Source organism: Brachionichthys hirsutus, unplaced genomic scaffold (assembly GCF_040956055.1).
Source record: "Brachionichthys hirsutus isolate HB-005 unplaced genomic scaffold, CSIRO-AGI_Bhir_v1 contig_732, whole genome shotgun sequence".
Lineage (NCBI taxonomy): Eukaryota > Metazoa > Chordata > Actinopteri > Lophiiformes > Brachionichthyidae > Brachionichthys > Brachionichthys hirsutus.
The window spans coordinates 7,990-28,736 of record NW_027180792.1 but is presented as its reverse complement, the minus strand read 5'-3'; the positions used below and the strand labels follow the sequence as shown (position 1 = coordinate 28,736).

General features: G+C 48.2%; 1 protein-coding gene and 1 non-coding gene across 2 annotated transcripts; both read left to right on the top strand.

Annotated features, from left to right (window-relative positions):
• The first annotated feature begins 260 nt into the window (after positions 1-260).
• On the top strand, positions 261-1,588 carry LOC137916721 (large ribosomal subunit protein eL20-like). Its single transcript, XM_068759693.1, has 4 exons — positions 261-434; positions 838-967; positions 1,147-1,256; positions 1,458-1,588. The coding sequence occupies exons 1-4, from the start codon at positions 324-326 to the stop codon at positions 1,548-1,550; spliced, it is 444 nt and encodes a 147-aa protein (XP_068615794.1). The 5' UTR covers positions 261-323; the 3' UTR covers positions 1,551-1,588.
• LOC137916722 (small nucleolar RNA SNORA68) lies at positions 557-686 on the top strand. The gene has a single exon (XR_011106526.1). It is a non-coding gene; the product is annotated as a small nucleolar RNA SNORA68 (small nucleolar RNA).
• Positions 1,589-20,747: the final 19,159 nt, after the last annotated feature.

Sequence of the window (20,747 nt, the reverse complement as noted above, 5' to 3'; positions counted from 1 at the left end):
CTAATCATGCAGCGCCTTGCTAATCATGCAGCGCCTTGCTAATCATGTAGCGCCATGCTAATCATGTGCTCGTCTGTTCTGGAACATTTAAAGCCAGTAATTAAAGACTAACTCTTCTATTTGAGAGCTGCGATGCGTTTCAAACAGGATTTTTTAACCCTTTCTCCAATAAATGTCAATATTGTCGCCTTTTTGACACGGCGATGTCTCAAACATCTCGTCATGTGATCGTTTAACAAACTTGTGCCCTACAGCTTCGGGAGTATAAAGTCATCGGGCGGCTGTTGCCGTCTGCCAAGAACCCAACCCCCCCCCTGTACCGGATGAGGATCTTTGCCCCCAACCATGTTGTGGCCAAGTCTCGCTTCTGGTACTTTGTCTCCCAGCTGAGGAAGATGAAGAAGGCGTCTGGAGAGACGGTCTACTGTGGACTGGTAAGTTGTGGTCGGACCGAGCCGATCGGGCCCGCCGGGTTTACCTACCGCATCTTTCTGAGTGTGATGTCACCACACCTGTGTGCAACCTGTAAACATTTAAGAGCAGCTGATGTTGCGTCTCTGCACCCAAACCCAAAGTTCATGTCCCGTCAGTGGTGTGATTTTGTCTGGTGTGCAAACAGGAAATGGATCCTTGTCGCCTTTCTGATGCTGCCGTGCCTCAAAAAGTGAATTCAAGGGTCTACAGGTCTTTAGGTTCTGTTAGTAGCGGCCAATGCTGACCCCCCGGAGGCGGTACGAGGTCCAGGAGTTTACTGCTGCTACGATACAACCTAGAACCTGATGGACGTGTGTTAATGTAAGGGTTCTAGAATCCTGATGTCCTGTTGGACCTCCACAGGTCCATGAGAAGACCCCCCTGAAGGTGAAGAACTTTGGTATCTGGCTGCGCTACGACTCCCGCAGCGGGACCCACAACATGTACCGGGAGTACCGGGACCTGACCACCTCTGGAGCCGTCACTCAGTGCTGTGAGTGTTTGCTGGCTCACCAACACCCGGGTTTGGGTTAGATGGGTGGACCGGGTCTAGAGGCCACCTGGAGCATGTTCTGCCTCCTGCGCAGGGATACTGAAGTGAAGGAGGTGGTGACCGGCTGATGATGTCATCTATGACATGCTTACACGCTGCTCCTGTGTCTCGTGGTGCAGATCGTGACATGGGGGCTCGCCACCGTGCCCGTGCCCACTCCATCCAGATCATGAAGGTCCAGGTCATCGCTGCCAACAAGTGTCGCAGACCCGCCATCAAGCAGTTCCACGTGAGTGACCTCGTTTCTGTAGCGGTGGGCGGGTCTCTGAACTGCCCCTTCATTGGTTGGCTCCAGTTTAAAAACCAGATTCCTCTTCCAGGTTTGAAGTATTTGTCTTCGGACCTGGCGGTTCTGGAACTTGTGACGTTTGATCTTGTCTCAAAGCTTTGGTGGCGTCTTTGTCGTCTGACTTCCGTGTCCTCTCCGCAGGATTCCAAGATCAAGTTCCCCCTGCCTCACCGGGTCCTCCGGCGCCAGCACAAGCCCCGCTTCACCACCAAGAGACCGAACACCTTCTTCTGAGCGTCTTACTGCAGGAGACAATAAAGATGGTGGCGACACGCTGAGTCCTGTCCTCGCTTCACCCCGTGGGTCCGGCTGCTCGGGATAACGGTCTGACGCTATAGAAATAAAATGGACCTGGGGGGGGGGGCAGGTGCTTCCTCGGCCCGCCCTCGCTCTTTGGATCCGTGCAGACGGCTCCTTTAAAGGAGGCTCGGTGTCAGCATTAGTCCAGGGCTGGGGGCTAAAGTGTCCCCCACACAGCAGCTTACATCGTCTGTCCAACTGGCCATGTCCTCGGGACAGTCACCGCTGGTTACCTGTTAACAGGGGTGTGTCTACAGGCAGCAGAGGGACCAGGTGTGGTCAGGGTGTCCAAGGGGGGGGGGGGGGGGGGGTGGTATGGAATAGTCCAGTGAGATTCTGCACGGCTCTCCAGCGCCAGAGAACTGTTCTGAGGAACAGTTCAACCAATCAGAGCGCGGTAAACCTCTCCTGAAGTGACTCGGTCTCGGAGATGGAAAGTAATCTTAGCTTGACCTCTGACCCCCCCCCCCCCAGTGGTGGAGGTGGAGTTGTTGCAGTATCTGTCCACATGGGGGCGATGTTCTCTAAGACATGGCAACAACAACGTCCACAACTACTGCTGGACTGTCTTGTCCTCTGAGGCGTCGCCACAGCGACTCGACCGTCTCCACTTCACCCTGTCCTTTGCATCGTCCTCTCCAACGCCAGCTGGTTTTGATTGCTGTGATTGGTTCTGAGGCCCAGCAGGACCAGTAAAATGAAGCCGTTAACCCCGTCGTAACGAGCAGGGGGGGAGATGTGGGTGGGGGCTCACGATTAGCTGGATGAAGAAAAGGGGGGGCCTCTTACCATCTGAAACAGGAAACGGTGCCGCTGGCCAATGAAAACATGTTGCCTCATGTCCAAATCAGAAACACGTGCAGGTGGAACGAGGTAGGGGGGGGGGGGCGATCAGACCGGAGCCGTAGACGGGAATACAAGAGGCTGCTGAAGGGGCTTAAGCCTCTAATGACCAGCAGGGGGGCAACTGCTGCAAGGTCATCTCACCTGAGGAAGCACCTGGTGGGATACTGTGGCTAAAAACAGGTAGAATAAACCGGTTTAATAAAGACCTGAGTCAAGCAAACCGGTTTATGATGAATATATTTATTAGATGGAATGTTAGAGCAGTACAAGTACAGTCACACAGTAGCATGTATTACAGTACAAGTACAGTCAAACAGTAGCATGTATTACAGTACAAGTACAGTCACACAGTAGCATGTATTACAGTACAAGTACAGTCAAACAGTAGCATGTATTACAGTACAAGTACAGTCACACAGTAGCATGTATTACAGTACAAATACAGTAAACGGTAGCATGTATTACAGTACAAGTACAGTAAACGGTAGCATGTATTACAGTACAAGTACAGTAAACAGTAGCATGTATTACAGTACAAGTACAGTAAACAGTAGCATGTATTACAGTACAAGTACAGCCACACAGTAGCATGTATTACAGTACAAGTACAGTCACACAGTGGCATGTATTACAGTACAAGTACAGTCACACAGTAGCATGTATTACAGTACAAGTACAGTCAAACAGTAGCATGTATTACAGTACAAGTACAGTCACACAGTAGCATGTATTACAGTACAAGTACAGTCAAACAGTAGCATGTATTACAGTACAAGTACAGTCACACAGTAGCATGTATTACAGTACAAATACAGTAAACGGTAGCATGTATTACAGTACAAGTACAGTAAACGGTAGCATGTATTACAGTACAAGTACAGTAAACAGTAGCATGTATTACAGTACAAGTACAGTAAACAGTAGCATGTATTACAGTACAAGTACAGCCACACAGTAGCATGTATTACAGTACAAGTACAGTCACACAGTGGCATGTATTACAGTACAAGTACAGTCACACAGTAGCATGTATTACAGTACAAGTACAGTCAGACAGTAGCATGTATTGCAGTACAAGTACAGTCACACAGTAGCATGTATTACAGTACAAGTACAGTCAGACAGTAGCATGTATTACAGTACAAGTACAGTCAGACAGTAGCATGTATTGCAGTACAAGTACAGTCACCAGTAGCATGTATTACAGTACAAGTACAGTCAAACAGTAGCATGTATTACAGTACAAGTACAGTCACACAGTAGCATGTATTACAGTACAAGTACAGTCACACAGTAGCATGTATTACAGTACAAGTACAGTAAACAGTAGCATGTATTACAGTACAAGTACAGTCACACAGTAGCATGTATTACAGTACAAGTACAGTAAACAGTAGCATGTATTACAGTACAAGTACAGTAAACGGTAGCATGTATTACAGTACAAGTACAGTAAACAGTAGCATGTATTACAGTACAAGTACAGTCAAACAGTAGCATGTATTACAGTACAAGTACAGTCACACAGTAGCATGTATTACAGTACAAGTACAGTCACACAGTAGCATGTATTACAGTACGAGTACAGTCACACAGTGGCATGTATTACAGTACGAGTACAGTCACACAGTAGCATGTATTACAGTACAAGTACAGTCACACAGTAGCATGTATTACAGTACAAGTACAGTCAGACAGTAGCATGTATTACAGTACAAGTACAGTCACACAGTAGCATGTATTACAGTACAAGTACAGTCACACAGTAGCATGTATTACAGTACAAGTACAGTCTCACAGTAGCATGTATTACAGTACAAGTACAGTCAGACAGTAGCGTGTATTACAGTACAAGTACAGTCACACAGTAGCGTGTATTACAGTACAAGTACAGTCACACAGTAGCATGTATTACAGTACAAGTACAGTCACACAGTAGCATGTATTACAGTATAAGTACAGTCAGACAGTAGCATGTATTACAGTACAAGTACAGTCACACAGTAGCATGTATTACAGTACAAGTACAGTCACACAGTAGCATGTATTACAGTACAAGTACAGTCACACAGTGGCATGTATTACAGTACAAGTACAGTCACACAGTAGCATGTATTACAGTACAAGTACAGTCAAACAGTAGCATGTATTACAGTACAAGTACAGTCACACAGTAGCATGTATTACAGTACAAGTACAGTCTCACAGTAGCATGTATTACAGTACAAGTACAGTCACACAGTAGCATGTATTACAGTATAAGTACAGTCAGACAGTAGCATGTATTACAGCACAAGTACAGTCACACAGTAGCATGTATTACAGTACAAGTACAGTCACACAGTAGCATGTATTACAGTACAAGTACAGTCAAACAGTAGCATGTATTACAGTACAAGTACAGTCACACAGTAGCATGTATTACAGTACAAGTACAGTCTCACAGTAGCATGTATTACAGTACAAGTACAGTCACACAGTAGCATGTATTACAGTACAAGTACAGTCACACAGTAGCATGTATTACAGTACAAGTACAGTCACACAGTGGCATGTATTACAGTACAAGTACAGTCACACAGTGGCATGTATTACAGTACGAGTACAGTCACACAGTAGCATGTATTACAGTACAAGTACAGTCACACAGTAGCATGTATTACAGTACAAGTACAGTCACACAGTAGCATGTATTACAGTACAAGTACAGTCACACAGTAGCATGTATTACAGTACAAGTACAGTCACACAGTAGCATGTATTACAGTACAAGTACAGTCAGACAGTAGCATGTATTACAGTACAAGTACAGTCACACAGTAGCATGTATTACAGTACAAGTACAGTCAAACAGTAGCATGTATTACAGTACAAGTACAGTCACACATCCTGTCTCAGAGGAGCATTTCTTGCGGTCTTGTTTCCGTTGAAAGTCCTTCGTACATAAATCATTGACATTTAACAATACCAATAAAACTAATATTAAATTACTCAATTGATGCTAAATAACAATAAATTAAAAAGACACACGTTATGTACAACGTAGGTCGACAGAAAGGGGGGGGGGGGGGATTGATCCGGAGAGAGTCGTGATGACTATCTTCATATTTGCTCTTTGATCATTTTATTTTTATTTGCTTCATCCTTTTCTTATGTTGCCTCTTGGCTGCTCTGTGCAGCTATAATGTTCAGGGGGGGGTCACTCATGGACAGGTCTGAGATGATTTTACAACCTGGTGTACGGAAGCATTCCTCCAGACCGGATCAATGCTTCTCAGACAAAGGAGGTGTGTATCGACTTCAGGCGTCCATCCCTTGTTCCTCCTTGCAGCACCATCAACAACCACCCAGTGGCGCTGGTGCCCAAATACAAATATCTGGGCACCGTAATCGACAGCAAACTCAAATTTGATGTGAACTGTGAGACGCTCTGCAAGAAAGGCCAGCAGCGACTCTTCATCCTGAGGGAGCTCGCTGAGCTCCAGGTGGACAGGAGCCTGATGAAGACGTTCTCCTGTGCCTTCATCGAATCCGTCCTCACGTTCTCGGCTGTCTGTCGGCACGGTAACCTCGCCATCAAGGACAAGAACTGCCTGAGGAACATCGTCCGTGTAGCATCGGAGGTAGCCGGGCTGAACTTCAGCAGTCTGGATGAAGCTCTTCAGCTTCACCTGCTGAATAAAGCCAAGTCGATCCGCAGGAACAAAAATCATCCCCTAAATCCGGAATATAAGCTGCTCCCATCGGGGGCTCGACTGACGCTCCCCAGGGTCACTAAAAGCAGATACAAGTTCTCCTTTGTCCCGCTCTCCTTCAGGGCCCTGAACGCCACAGAGAGGAGGTGACCCTGCTCGTGTTCCCGTATGGACCGGGGTCATGGACCGGGGTCATGGACCGGTCTGCTCCGTTTGCACCGTTTATAAAATGTCGTACAGAAACGTTACAACGATGCTGCTCAGCTCATTGTGTGTGTGTGTGTGTGTGTGTGCTCAGCTCATTGTGTGTGTGTGTGTGCTCAGCTCATTGTGTTCTGTGTGTGTGTGTGTGTGTGCTCAGCTCATTGTGTTCTACACGTTGTGTGTGTGTGTGCTCAGCTCATTGTGTTCTGTGTGTGTGTGTGTGTGTGTGTGTGTGTGTGTGCTCAGCTCATTGTGTTCTGTGTGTGTGTGTGTGTGTGTGTGTGTGTGTGTGTGTGTGTGTGTGCTCAGCTCATTGTGTTCTGTGTGTGTGTGTGTGTGTGTGTGCTCAGCTCATTGTGTTCTGTGTGTGTGTGTGTGTGTGTGTGTGTGTGCTCAGCTCATTGTGTTCTGTGTGTGTGTGTGTGTGTGTGTGTGTGTGTGCTCAGCTCATTGTGTTCTGTGTGTGTGTGTGTGATTGCTGAAAAACAAGGGACAGGCCAATAAAAGTGAAGTCTCATCTCGAGGACTGCAGTCTGAGCTCTATTCTTTAAACCATCGAGTTTCCCTCGAGCAGTTTGTGTTCGGGGCCCCGGGATGAAATCAGAAAACTTAAAATCAGAGATGTGTGTCAGTTCAGCGTCACCGCACAGGGATGACATTTACCCAGAGTGTTTTAAACTAGTCCTCTTCAGGTGTTTTAACTAGTCTCTTCAGGTGTTTAAACTAGTCCTCTTCAGGTGTTTTAACTAGTCTCTTCAGGTGTTTACACTAGTCCTCTTCAGGTGTTTACACTAGTCTCTTCAGGTGTTTAAACTAGTCTCTTCAGGTGTTTTAAACTAGTCTCTTCAGGTGTTTAAACTAGTCTCTTCAGGTGTTTAAACTAGTCTCTTCAGGTGTTTTAAACTAGTCTCTTCAGGTGTTTAAACTAGTCTCTTCAGGTGTTTTAAACTAGTCTCTTCAGGTGTTTAAACTAGTCTCTTCAGGTGTTTTAAACTAGTCTCTTCAGGTGTTTAAACTAGTCTCTTTAGGTGTTTTAAACTAGTCTCTTCAGGTGTTTAAACTAGTCTCTTCAGGTGTTTTAAACTAGTCTTTTCAGGTGTTTAAACTAGTCTCTTCAGGTGTTTAAACTAGTCTCTTCAGGTGTTTAAACTAGTCTCTTCAGGTGTGTTAAACTAGTCTCTTCAGGTGTTTAAACTAGTCTCTTCAGGTGTTTTAAACTAGTCTCTTCAGGTGTTTTAAACTAGTCTCTTCAGGTGTGTTAAACTAGTCTCTTCAGGTGTATTAAACTAGTCTCTTCAGGTGTTTAAACTAGTCTCTTCAGGTGTGTTAAACTAGTCTCTTCAGGTGTATTAAACTAGTCTCTTCAGGTGTTTAAACTAGTCCTCTTCAGGTGTTTTAACTAGTCTCTTCAGGTGTTTACACTAGTCCTCTTCAGGTGTTTACACTAGTCTCTTCAGGTGTTTTAAACTAGTCTCTTCAGGTGTTTAAACTAGTCCTCTTCAGGTGTTTTAACTAGTCTCTTCAGGTGTTTACACTAGTCCTCTTCAGGTGTTTACACTAGTCTCTTCAGGTGTTTAAACTAGTCTCTTCAGGTGTTTTAAACTAGTCTCTTCAGGTGTTTAAACTAGTCTCTTCAGGTGTTTAAACTAGTCTCTTCAGGTGTTTTAAACTAGTCTCTTCAGGTGTTTAAACTAGTCTCTTCAGGTGTTTTAAACTAGTCTCTTCAGGTGTTTAAACTAGTCTCTTCAGGTGTTTTAAACTAGTCTCTTCAGGTGTTTAAACTAGTCTCTTTAGGTGTTTTAAACTAGTCTCTTCAGGTGTTTAAACTAGTCTCTTCAGGTGTTTTAAACTAGTCTTTTCAGGTGTTTAAACTAGTCTCTTCAGGTGTTTAAACTAGTCTCTTCAGGTGTTTAAACTAGTCTCTTCAGGTGTGTTAAACTAGTCTCTTCAGGTGTTTAAACTAGTCTCTTCAGGTGTTTTAAACTAGTCTCTTCAGGTGTTTTAAACTAGTCTCTTCAGGTGTGTTAAACTAGTCTCTTCAGGTGTATTAAACTAGTCTCTTCAGGTGTTTTAAACTAGTCTCTTCAGGTGTTTAAACTAGTCTCTTCAGGTGTTTAAACTAGTCTCTTCAGGTGTTTTAAACTAGTCTTTTCAGGTGTTTAAACTAGTCTCTTCAGGTGTGTTAAACTAGTCTCTTCAGGTGTTTTAAACTAGTCTCTTCAGGTGTTTAAACTAGTCTCTTCAGGTGTGTTAAACTAGTCTCTTCAGGTGTATTAAACTAGTCTCTTCAGGTGTTTTAAACTAGTCTCTTCAGGTGTTTAAACTAGTCTCTTCAGGTGTTTTAAACTAGTCCTCTTCAAGTGTTTAAACTAGTCTCTTCAGGTGTTTAAACTAGTCTCTTCAGGTGTTTTAAACTAGTCCTCTTCAGGTGTTTAAACTAGTCCTCTTCAGGTGTTTTAAACTAGTCCTCTTCAGGTGTTTAAACTAGTCCTCTTCAGGTGTTTTAAACTAGTCCTCTTCAGGTGTTTAAACTAGTCCTCTTCAGGTGTTTAAACTAGTCTCTTCAGGTGTGTTAAACTAGTCCTCTTCAGGTGTTTAAACTAGTCTCTTCAGGTGTTTTAAACTAGTCTCTTCAGGTGTTTAAACTAGTCTCTTCAGGTGTTTAAACTAGTCTCTTCAGGTGTTTTAAACTAGTCTCTTCAGGTGTTTTAAACTAGTCTCTTCAGGTGTTTTAAACTAGTCCTCTTCAGGTGTTTAAACTAGTCTCTTCAGGTGTGTTAAACTAGTCTCTTCAGGTGTGTTAAACTAGTCTCTTCAGGTGTTTTAAACTAGTCTCTTCAGGTGTTTTAAACTAGTCTCTTCAGGTGTTTTAAACTAGTCTCTTCAGGTGTGTTAAACTAGTCTCTTCAGGTGTTTTAAACTAGTCTCTTCAGGTGTATTAAACTAGTCTCTTCAGGTGTTTTAAACTAGTCTCTTCAGGTGTTTAAACTAGTCTCTTCAGGTGTTTAAACTAGTCTCTTCAGGTGTTTTAAACTAGTCTCTTCAGGTGTTTAAACTAGTCTCTTCAGGTGTGTTAAACTAGTCTCTTCAGGTGTTTTAAACTAGTCTCTTCAGGTGTGTTAAAGATCCCATATTATACCCGTTCTCCTTGCGCTGAGCTGGAGGAGATCAAAGGGAGCCAAACCTCCTTCTTCACCCCGTCCCATGTTTGTTGTTTTAGGCCCCGCTCCTGGACTCGGTGTGCCTTCAGCCCCGCCTTCAGCCCCGCCTTCAGCCCCACCTGTAGCCTGGTGTTGGTCCTAAGGCCCGTGGGAGTTGGGCGGCACCCACCCAGCCTCTGGACCAGGTGCTGATCTAGATGTAGGTGCGTTCCAGCACCACAACAAAGGGGGCAGGACTGACCCTCAGTCCCTGGACCTGCCGGCGCTGCTGTGGGAACATTTTAGGTTCTTCCTAACTTGTGACAACAAACGTTACGTCATTCGCTGCTAGAGTTTTAAACAGTTTGTTTTATTGAGGTTGAGACTGTCACCTGCCCTCTTGGCAGATTAGCATATCAGGCAAAAAGTGACAAACACACGTTCTGAGGAGTAGTGGATTTATTTGTGCCCGTTTTTCTACCGTAATCAAGGATGATCCCAGAAGACCAGGTTCTCCACCGACCCTCCACCGACTCAGAGACCGATGGGAGGAGAAGGTCTGAAACCAGACCAGGAACGTGATGCAGGATTAGCGCCCCCCAGAGGCCAGTAATTCAGCGGTTGCTCTGCTTCAGGAGTACACGCTGTAAAACCCGCTGCTGAGTAAATTATACGCGCTGTGGTTAACCAGCCATGTGGAATCGTGTTCGACCCAAACCGCCGAGTCTCCCAGACTGGAACGCCTCTGAGCCACCGGCTGACTGGCAGGTCAGAGACCAGGGGTCATGCAGCGGCTTCCAGGTCACCCCCAATTAAAGGGCTTCCTCTGGAACCAGAGCTCATCAGGAACGGGTCAGAAAAGCCCCGCCTGACTAAAACTTAACCCGGATCAGAGCCGATCCTGATTTCATCTGGGTTTGAACTCCGATACAGTTTATATTTGTATTTCATTCCCATCGTTCTGCAGCCTCTTTATTTCATATTGATTGTCATTTCCTGATTGGTGTCAGCCTCTGACCTGATTGAGAACACCTGTGCAGGTGTGGGGCGTGACTTCTAATCAGCGATTGACAGCAGCTCGAGTCGTGAGGTGGTGGAATCGTCTGCAAACGAGGACTCACCTTCACAGCTGTTTCAGCTTCCTCTTTATGAAGCTCGGCTGGGTTTCCCTAGTGGCCGATAAAAGTACTGTTTCATGTTATTAATATTTCAGGTTAGATTTCAGGGTTTTCCGATCATAGCAGAGGATAAGAAATAAAACCACCTGTCGGGCGTAAATGTGTGAGATCTATAACGGCGTCCCGTCGTGTCGCTGAGATCCTCGCTTTAACGTCTCGTACGTTCCACAGACCTTCAGTAACCCACCTGCTCCGTGGGATGTCCTCTGTCCTCTGACCCTCTAGTAGAGCTTCCTACTCGAGGATCAGAGGTCAGAGGACATCCCACCCGCTCCGTGGAATGTCCTCTGACCCTCGAGTAGAGCTTCCTACTCGAGGATCAGAGGTCAGAGGACATCCCACCTGCTCCGTGGGATGTCCTCTGATCCTCGAGTAGAGCTTCCTACTCGAGAATCAGAGGTCAGAGGACATCCCACCTGCTCCGTGAAATGTCCTCTGATCCTCGAGTAGAGCTTCCTACTCGAGGATCAGAGGTCAGAGGACATCCCACCTGCTCCGTGGAATGTCCTCTGATCCTCGAGTAGAGCTTCCTGCTCGAGAATCAGAGGTCAGAGGACATCCCAGCTGCTCCGTGGGATGTCCTCTGATCCTCGAGTAGAGCTTCCTTCTCGAGTCTCGCAGTGAGCTTTCAGACCAACGTTTGTTTCTTCACGTTTCATTCTGCAGCTTTGTGGTTTCCAACATGGAAACAAGCGGTGATGTCATTTGAGGCTTTGCTGCTTAAATGAGCCCAATTTGGACCAAATTCTGAGGATCTCCAGGTCCGGAGGAGCCGGAGGGCAGCCGCTCAGTTGATCCGGGCGTGGACCGCCGAGGACCATCAGGTTGAGGAAACCTTGAGCCGCTCCCCTCAGAACTCCTTTGTTTATTGGTTTTGGAGGAGCACCCTAGCGGCGCTTCGATCGGGCCCGATGGGAGAATAAGAGGGAGCTTTAGAACCTGATGACTCAGCAGATCTTCAGAAGAAGGATTTGAAAAAGATTTTGTGTCCAGCCAACATCAAGCATCTGCGTTTTACAGCCGTGACTCTGAAAGGTCTAACGCGACTGGTCCTCCTAACGGAACCGCCTAGTTGCTGGTTCCCATGATGCCGAGGGCCCGAGCGGGCCGACCCGGCGCTTTGAGTTCCTGCATCAACACGACATCAGCAGATCCTGATCCTCAACAAAAGAGGTGTTTGCTTTGGCTGCCGCCCTCTTCTTCCTCTGACCGGGTTTACACGACACCGCATCAAAGGCAGGTTTATGACCACCATTATAAACCGTGGAGGAGAGCGCTGACCCCTGACCTGCTGGACAAACAGCGGATCCGGTCTCAACAGCTCCAGAATCCAGCTGATGGCCCGGAGCCCACGCAGGTCGGACTCTCAGAGTCCCAGAAAGATGTTCCTAGAGCTCATCTGAGACCTGCTTCTGAACTCTGAGGTCATCATAGCAATCAGGCTCCAGACCAGGCTCCAGATCAGGGTCTAGGTCAGGGTACAGACCAGGCTCCAGATCAGGGTCTAGATCAGGGTACAGATCAGGGTCTAGGTCAGGCTCCAGACCAGGCTCCAGATCAGGGTCTAGGTCAGGCTCCAGACCAGGCTCCAGATCAGGGTCTAGATCAGGGTACAGATCAGGGTCTAGATCAGGCTCCAGACCAGGCTCCAGATCAGGGTCGAGGTCAGGGTACAGACCAGAGTCCAGATCAGGCTCCAGATCAGGGTCCAGACCAGGGTCCAGATGTCCTGGGACTAAACATTTCTTATTTTGTCCTCTGAATGCTTGGCTGTTATTTGGATGAGGACATGAAGCATGTGACTTTTCCGTCCGTCTCAGGCCCCGCCCCGCCCCGCCCCAACGTTTTTTGGGATGTGATTGTGAAGGCTGCTTCTCTGTGAGGCTGCAGCATCAATGTATTTACTGTTCAGAACACAAGCCCCGCCCTGAATGTGGGGCGGCTCCGCTGAGCTCCGGCTGATGAGAACACAAGCCCCGCCCTGAATGTGGGGCGGCTCCGCTGAGCTCCGGCTGATGAGAACACAAGCCCCGCCCTGAATGTGGGGCGGCTCCGCTGAGCTCCGGCTGATGAGAACACAAGCCCCGCCCTGAGCTCCGGTTCCTCTGAATCACTGCAGCCATTATGAGAAGCTCTCCGGCTTCTTACCGCCCTTTTCCACATCGTTAGCGCAGCGCTGGCGGCGGCGGCCTGCAGACGGCACCGACCACACGGCATTGTGTTTTCAACACTGCTGGAATCCAAGTACTACAATAAAGTCTGCATTTAAAGTACTTTACTCTTTGATTTTAACCACCGTGTTGAGTTTATAAAATGTTATCAGCTGTGTCAGAAACATCTGAAACCTTTAATTCATTAACAAATAAGCTGAAAACTAACATGAAAGGGGTCACATTCACCACGGACAGGATCAAAGGCTGAATCAGGACCCCTGTAAAAATGATGAATGACAAACATCTGTGAACACAGCATCTGGATATTCATATTCGTCCATGTGTCTTCTCCTGGGTCGTCCTCTAGTCCTGTCCTTTGCATCGTCCTCCCCAACACCAGCCACTCTCATGTCCTCCCTCACTACGTCCATGTCTCTTCTCCTGGGTCGTCCTCTAGTCCTGTTCCCTGGCAGTTCCATCCTCAGCATCCTTCTACCAATATAGTCCCCGTCTCTCCTCTGGACATGTCCAAACCATCAAAGTCTGGTCTCTCTGACCTTGTCTCCAAAACGTCTAACATTCACTGTCCCTCTTATTGTCTCATTTCTAATCCTGTCCAACCTGGACACTCCCAAGGAGAACCTCAGCATCTTCATCTCCTCCACTTCTAGCTCCACCTCCTGTCTTTAGCTCAGAGACACTGTCTCTAAGCCGTCCATCATGGCTGTCCTCACCACTGTCTCTCAGCCGTCCATCATGGCTGTCCTCACCACTGTCTTGTAGACCTGTCCCTTCGTCCTTTCACAGAGCACACCTGATACTTTCCTCCCCCGTTCCAGCCTGCCTGCACACGATTCTTCACCTCCTTTCCACATTCTCTCCATCACTCTGCTCTGTTGACCCGAGGTACCTGAAGTCCTCTCCCTTCTTTACGTCTCTTCCTTGTAGCTTCACTGTCCCCCCCCCCCCTGGGACCTTCTCATGTACACACATGTACTCTGTTTTACTCCTGCTCACCTTCATCCCTCTCTTTTCGAGATTATGAATTACATTTTGAATGAACGGTCCGGTGACTCAGTCTGACCTCTATCATGGCGTCGCCGAGGAAACGGACCACACAGCGAGAACGCAGAAGAATGTCGGCCATCTTTCATCCTCCCATGAGGAATCAGTCAGAGGAGGTTAGAAAGAAAAGCCAGAAGGAGGAGTCTGTGGCACTCGCAGGTTAGCATCAGTAGCTACCATCAGTGCTAGCGTTGTCGCGTGTAGAGGGGGCGGTGGAGCCCATCTTTAAGGCAGATGTGACCCTTCAAAGTTCAGCTTTTTATTTAGTGGGATGGAAAGGAACATTCTTGAAAATCACAAACTGTGAAGGTGTGAGAGACAAACGTCCTGCAGTGGCATTGTGGGTAACGTGGTTTGTTTAGACTGGGGGGTTCAAAAGAGCTCTGGGTCACAGTAGCTGCAGGGTTCTAAGGAAGACATCTAGCGGGCCTAGTTCCTTTTCAGATTTCTGTGTCAACTTGTCCCACAACAGCAAGCACTTTGGAGACGGAGGCAAAGAAAAACTTCCCTTTAACAGGCAGAAAGCTTGAACAGAACCCAAAGTCGCTTTCACGCCAGAACTGTTTGGACCGCTTTAAATGGACCAGAGTTCATTTCCTCGGATGGTCCGCTTCGTTTGGGCAGGTGTGAAAGCTCATCCGAACTCTGCTCCTGACCCAGAGTGCAACTTGTGGCTGCAAAATTTAGACAAAATGTTTGAAGTGTTTTCAAAATGTAAAGCTGACGGAGAGCTTTTCTAACGGCAGCAAGGAGGAACCAGAGAGATGTTTCCTCCTCCGCTTTAATTCAGTGGGAACGATGCACTTCCTCTGTTGCCTTTGGAGAGAAGCAGAAGAAATGGACCAGGAACCATCCCAAATCTTTAAACTTGTCAAATGTTCAGCCACCCAGGAACCAACGCTGCAGGCCAGAAAACGTTCTGGTGCTGGACAGAAAGTTCCACCAGTCAGGAAGAATCTAACCGGAGGCCGCCTATAAATAAAACGACCAAAAGAACTCGTTTCCAACGGGGAAAATCCAACAACCTGAAACGAGAATGACAGCAAAGAACTTCTGACCCTGCTAAAACGCTTGAGTCCAGGTTCATACGGTGAAACGGTCCAGGTTCACACGGTGAAACGGTCCAGGTTCACACGGTGAAACAATCCAGGTTCACACGGTGAAACGGTCCAGGTTCACACGGTGAAACAATCCAGGTTCACACGGTGAAACGGTCCAGGTTCACACGGTGAAACAATCCAGGTTCACACGGTGAAACGGTCCAGGTTCACACGGTGAAACGGTCCAGGTTCATACGGTGAAACGGTCCAGGTTCACACGGTGAAACAATCCAGGTTCACACGGTGAAACGGTCCAGGTTCACACGGTGAAACAATCCAGGTTCACACGGTGAAACGGTCCAGGTTCACACGGTGAAACGATCCAGGTTCACACGGTGAAACGGTCCAGGTTCACACGGTGAAACGATCCAGGTTCACACGGTGAAACGATCCAGGTTCACACGGTGAAACGGTCCAGGTTCACACGGTGAAACGGTCCAGGTTCACACGGTGAAACGGTCCAGGTTGGCACAGAGAAATAGTTGTTTGAATAAAACAACTATTAATCCACAGTTGACTGATCACCTGTCCAAAGGTGAGTGTTACATTTATTATGTAATTAGCTGAAATTCGGTCGATTAAAAAAAAAAGTGAATTTTTTTTCTGCTCCATGTTGATGCTACGTCCTTAAAAATCCAAAAGGAATTTAAAGATTGCAGAAGCAACATGTTGTTGTGGTCTCTGGTTTGTCTCTCGTCCTCCCGTTCTGTTCTCTACCTGCAGGAGGCGTGGTTTCCTCTCTCACCTGCAGATTCAGCAGACGAGGCACACCTGGCTCCGATGTCACTCCGTCAGGCCTTTCCTCAGCCCGGTCTGGTCTCCGGTACCAGGTGAGTCCATCCGGTTTGTGTTTGCCTTGCTGCCGGTACCAGCTACCAGGGACCCTGCCCCAGCCGGTCCAGAACTGAAATACGACACCTGGACGTGTTGACGCGATCCTTCGCACATGGATGAAGTAAACATTTCAAGGGCGTAAACTGTAATTAAAGCCTAATAAAAGGAGTCTGAACGGATGACATTTATTTTGTAGTTTGTAGGCTTTGTTGTTCTTCCTGTTTGTGTCTGACCCTGTTTTTGTGGAGGGGCGTGGCAGCGTCTCGGTTTCTCTTTAACCACCTCGTGGAGGGTAATTGGACTTCGGTGTTTTGACTCGCTGGCCACAGGATGGAACCGCTCGGTGTCATAAAATGCCTTAGGGCGTCCCGCAGGGCGGCTGTGGTCGTCTGCCTATCGGGAGGTTGTTGGTTCGATGGCTCCTGAAGAGCAGCTGGTGTGAACGAACGGATCAATGCGAGATCGGATGAGATCAGAAGTTAGAAGATACAAAGTTCAAATGTACCTTTTGAATATTAGGACTCAGCGGATGCTGATTTATTTTTTACTTTGGATAATTTCAAGAATTACAAAATAAATAATCATAATAATGTCTTTGATTTTGAAACATTTATTGCTGCAAAAATGGCCTTTTTATATTTCCCTTTAACCCTAATCAATATAATTATTCCAACTTCAGACTCAAATGAAAATGATCACCCGAATCGTTTTGTGCTTGATTCCAACGAGCCGCTGCCGGGCCGGAACGCCACCAGCCGAGGCGTAGGGAACGCATGCGTCAGCTGGCGGGATGATGGGAACGCTCCTCGCTGGGTGCGTCACGGCTGCTGCCCCCCCCCGCCCACCGTGGGGGTGTTCAGCGTGACCATCCGCAGCGCCATAGGCCACAAAGCAAACACGGCGCCGACATTTGGCTTGGCTGCTGCAGCTGATGGGAAGAGAGCAGTTTAGTCCACAGAACGTTCAAAATGTCACCTCCAACCCCCCAAAGACAGGCAGGGACACAGACCCAACAGGCCTGGGCCCCCCCAGAATCCACTAAACAAACCGCAGGAGGTTCCACACCATTGTCTCAGCAGGGGGTCCTGGTCCAACCCCCCAAAGACAGGCAGGGACACAGAACCAACAGGCCTGGGCCCCCCCAGAATCCACTAAACAAACCGCAGGAGGTTCCGCACCATTGTCTCATCATCAAGCTGCATCAGATCACTCCTGAGTGTCTTATTGTCTTATTGTCTTATTGTCTTATTGTCTCCGGGTCTGCCTTGAATGTCCGTCGCTGATTTCAGTGTGACTGATCATCGCTGATCCTTCAGTATCAGGTCCATCAGTACCTGGTCCACCAGTACCTGGTCCCTCTGATCTTCTGGATCCTTCAGTATCGTACATTTCCTCTGGTGACCCTTTAGTTTGGTTCTGGATTCCACTATGAGATCATCTTTACATGGTTTGTTCAAAGTGGGCGTCGTCCTCTGATCAAACAGACGTAAAGCACCGCCCCCCCTTGATGTAATTTGTCCTGAGGCTGTTCCGGCATGTCGTCGGTTCTCCTCAGCTAAGCTGCTAACACACAACACGTTTTACTGCTGCCATTAAAAGCCACATTCTTTAACTGCATTTTATTTTTAGCTTGTCTGAAAGTTTCTGCTGGAACCACAACCAGAACCTTGTCCTCCGCCGGCGGGACCGGCCCAGCTCCAGACATCTCCTGGTGTGGTGTCCCGGAGCCCCCACCGTTTAGGAGCTTCAGAAGCAGCAGGAACTGAACCGACAACCGGCCGAGGCCTGCACCAGACCCTCTGAACTGGACCTGCAGAGCGGTCCTCCAGAACCGGGAGCATCTTTCCATCCGTGCAGATAGGGACCAGCACCAGCCCAAACGGGTCTGGATCATGGGATGGCGCTGGACTGTGGATCTGTTCCCAGGAGTCGCCCCTGATGGATCCGAGGACAGATCCATCTTGTTCCAGACACGAATGTTCATGACCCGGCCCGGCCCGGTAGAGCCATCAGTGCCCCCCCTCCCACCTCCCACCAGCAGACGGAGAAACACTGAGGAAGCTGCCTTCCTCTCCCTCCTCTCTGCCGACGGCAGTCTCTGTCTCAGACAACCAACCGGACCTGAATCCAGGTCCCTTTAAAGAAAGCCCCCCAGCAGGAAGCCAGGTACAGCCAGTGCATCAGGAAATCCTCTCTAAGCTCCTCTTCTGGAGAAAGGCTGACGCAGACCTTCCATTACATCACATGTGTCAAGCCTGTCCGGTGGAGGGCCGAGACACTCCAGGTTTTCGTTCCAACCATCTCTCCAGCAGCTGATCTCACTAATGAGTTCCTTCTCTCAAATCAGAGGTGTTGATAATTACAGCTGGAAGGAAAACCTGGAGTGTCTCGGCCCTCCACCGGACGGGATCCAGCTCCTGGATCAGAGACTAAAGACCAGAACCTGTCCTTCATCACACGGTGAAACATCCGCCCATCTTCTTGTCGACGCCCCCAGTCGTCTCGTCTCCAGCTGCTTTTTTCCTCCCTGTGAGTCACGGACGTTGCTGCTGTCTATTCCAGCTGACAACGGGCGAGAGGTGGGGAACACCCCAGACGTGTCGCCAGCACGTCGCGGGCATTTAGGGTATAGCAACTGTTCAATACGGAGGCATCACATTTACCTGAGGGCGGAGTCTCTAAATCAGAGCCAATCACTGGTGTTTACCTGGTTTCCCTCAGACAGTCGTCTGAAGCTTGCAGAGCCCGGCGACGCGTTGGTGTCTGATTCTGACGGATCAGAACCGGAGCCGGCGTCTGAAGTGACTAATGTCTTCCAGAGTGGGGGAGTGATGGCCTAGCCCCTCGTGTCTGTGGGCTGAGGGTGGGGGGTGATCGTGTTGTTTCTTAACGCCGTCCTGGTCTCAAGGCGCCGCCGCCAGACGCCGCCTGCCAGGGGATTTTCAGACCAGAGACTCGGCTGCTCCGCCTCTCTTTTACTGTGTGGTTGGTAATTCAATCCCCGTGTCAGGCGCAGCACAAGGCTAATAACAGTAGCACCTCCTGTACATTTACAGCCGCGCCGCTCTACCAGAGCCAGATGCTCGCTGAGCTCTGGCTAAATGTCGGCCCGGTCAGGACCTGCAAAGTCCTCTTACGTCCTGTGGACTGAAGTTTAAGTCCTCTAAACTTCAGTCCACAGAAGCTGCTGCTCAATGCAAAGACACTCAGAGAACCCGAACCCCAACAGGCCGGGATAAAGGCCTAGACCGGCTCTGGAACGACACCAAACAATCAGCCATCATCCCTGAATATATTGATCATATCTATAGAAACATCGAAACAAGGCAAATGTAACAGCAACCAAGGGTCCCAGACGGGGCCCAAAGAGGGGACAGGACCACCAGACGGACATGGACCAGGACAGCGTTCCCATCACCGTAAATCTCCTTTATGCGTTTTCCTCTGCAGATACGAGCTCAGCCAGACGAGGAGGACTTCTGGACTTCAAACATTCCTCCTCCACATTTTAAGAGCTGTCTGACTTTACAACCTGAAGCCGTGAGCCGGGACTCGGCAGCAAGTGGAAAACGGCAAAGGCGAGCGAGGTCCACTCCTGCTTATGATCTTGTGTCAGACCCCAGCGCTGTTTTTAGGGGGGTGAGGACATGGGAATATTTATGAGCTCTGCTTTTCACAGGCTTCCTGTTAGAGTCAAACAAATGCCTCTCATTAAGTCCAGCGTCGGCTGATCCGCCGTCGGACCGCTAACAAGTCAGCGGCTGGGCGCTAATCTCTCGCACATTCAGCCGCGAAGCCGCCCCTGAACCCGGGTCTGTCTCTGAGAACAGGGTAACCCCCCATACCTGGCCTTCAGACGTCCTGCCGGGGGGGTAAGCAAATAAAAAGTGAGCTCACTACTGGGCAGACCACAGGATACCTCCGAGATCCAGGACCCAGAGTGCAGCGAGAGCCGGCCGACTGGAAGAGAAAGTATTTTTGAAGAGACAAGGTTTGAAGAATGCTTTTGGTTTATTTTCCATAATCATGATTTTGGAATGTGTTATGGCCTCATTAGCCAAAATATGATGAGTGGAGTGGATTGGATTCGCCTGTGGGATGGGAGAAGTGGAGCCCCTCCCCTCTGATCCAGAACCAGTACTCATACCTGGGATTGGGTTCATTTTATTTGGTTCTTTATTCTCAATGCAGAAACATGGTGGAACACTGGCTCCACTTCTCCCACCATTCCCATTCCCAACATCTTTATCAGTAAATCTGGATTCCATTTGAGAAACGCTGGTCTAAGGGCACAGGTTCTAAGGGTAGAGGGTCTAAGGGTGGAGGGTGGACTTTCTGGATAGGGTAACGTATTCAACCACGTAAAAACCTGCTGAACTCTCACATGGAAGGTAAATCTATATGACTGATTATTGATAGTCATCATCCAATGAGGATTGAGGGGATTTCCTTTTCTTATTAAGGTTCGTATTTGTGTGTAATCACCCTTTAGGCCTGTAGGGGTGACTGTCAGAGTTTTTAGGCCTCTAAATATAAAAAAACATGTGACCCAATAAACCTCAGTAAACATAACAAATGACTTTTTGAGTAGAGTTCATTAAATGACTCTCATGACAATGAGAGACTTTACGACTCGTTCCTGCAATAAGCTGCCGCTGACAGCTGTGGTCGGCTCGTCTGCCCGCCCTCGCCTCGGTTTACGCCTCCAATCAGGCCTCTAACCTCACGCCCTGTCCCAATGTTACCACAGCGATGGCAGAAGAAGTCCACCAGGAGCTGAATCACCTCGTCTGAGCAGCCGGGGACTAGAGCCACCCTTCAGGGAGACGCTTCGCTCCACATCCAGGAATAAGCGCTCACTTTTTTGCCACAACTGAAAGCTAACATAATTATTGAGAGGCTGAGGCCAACGGATG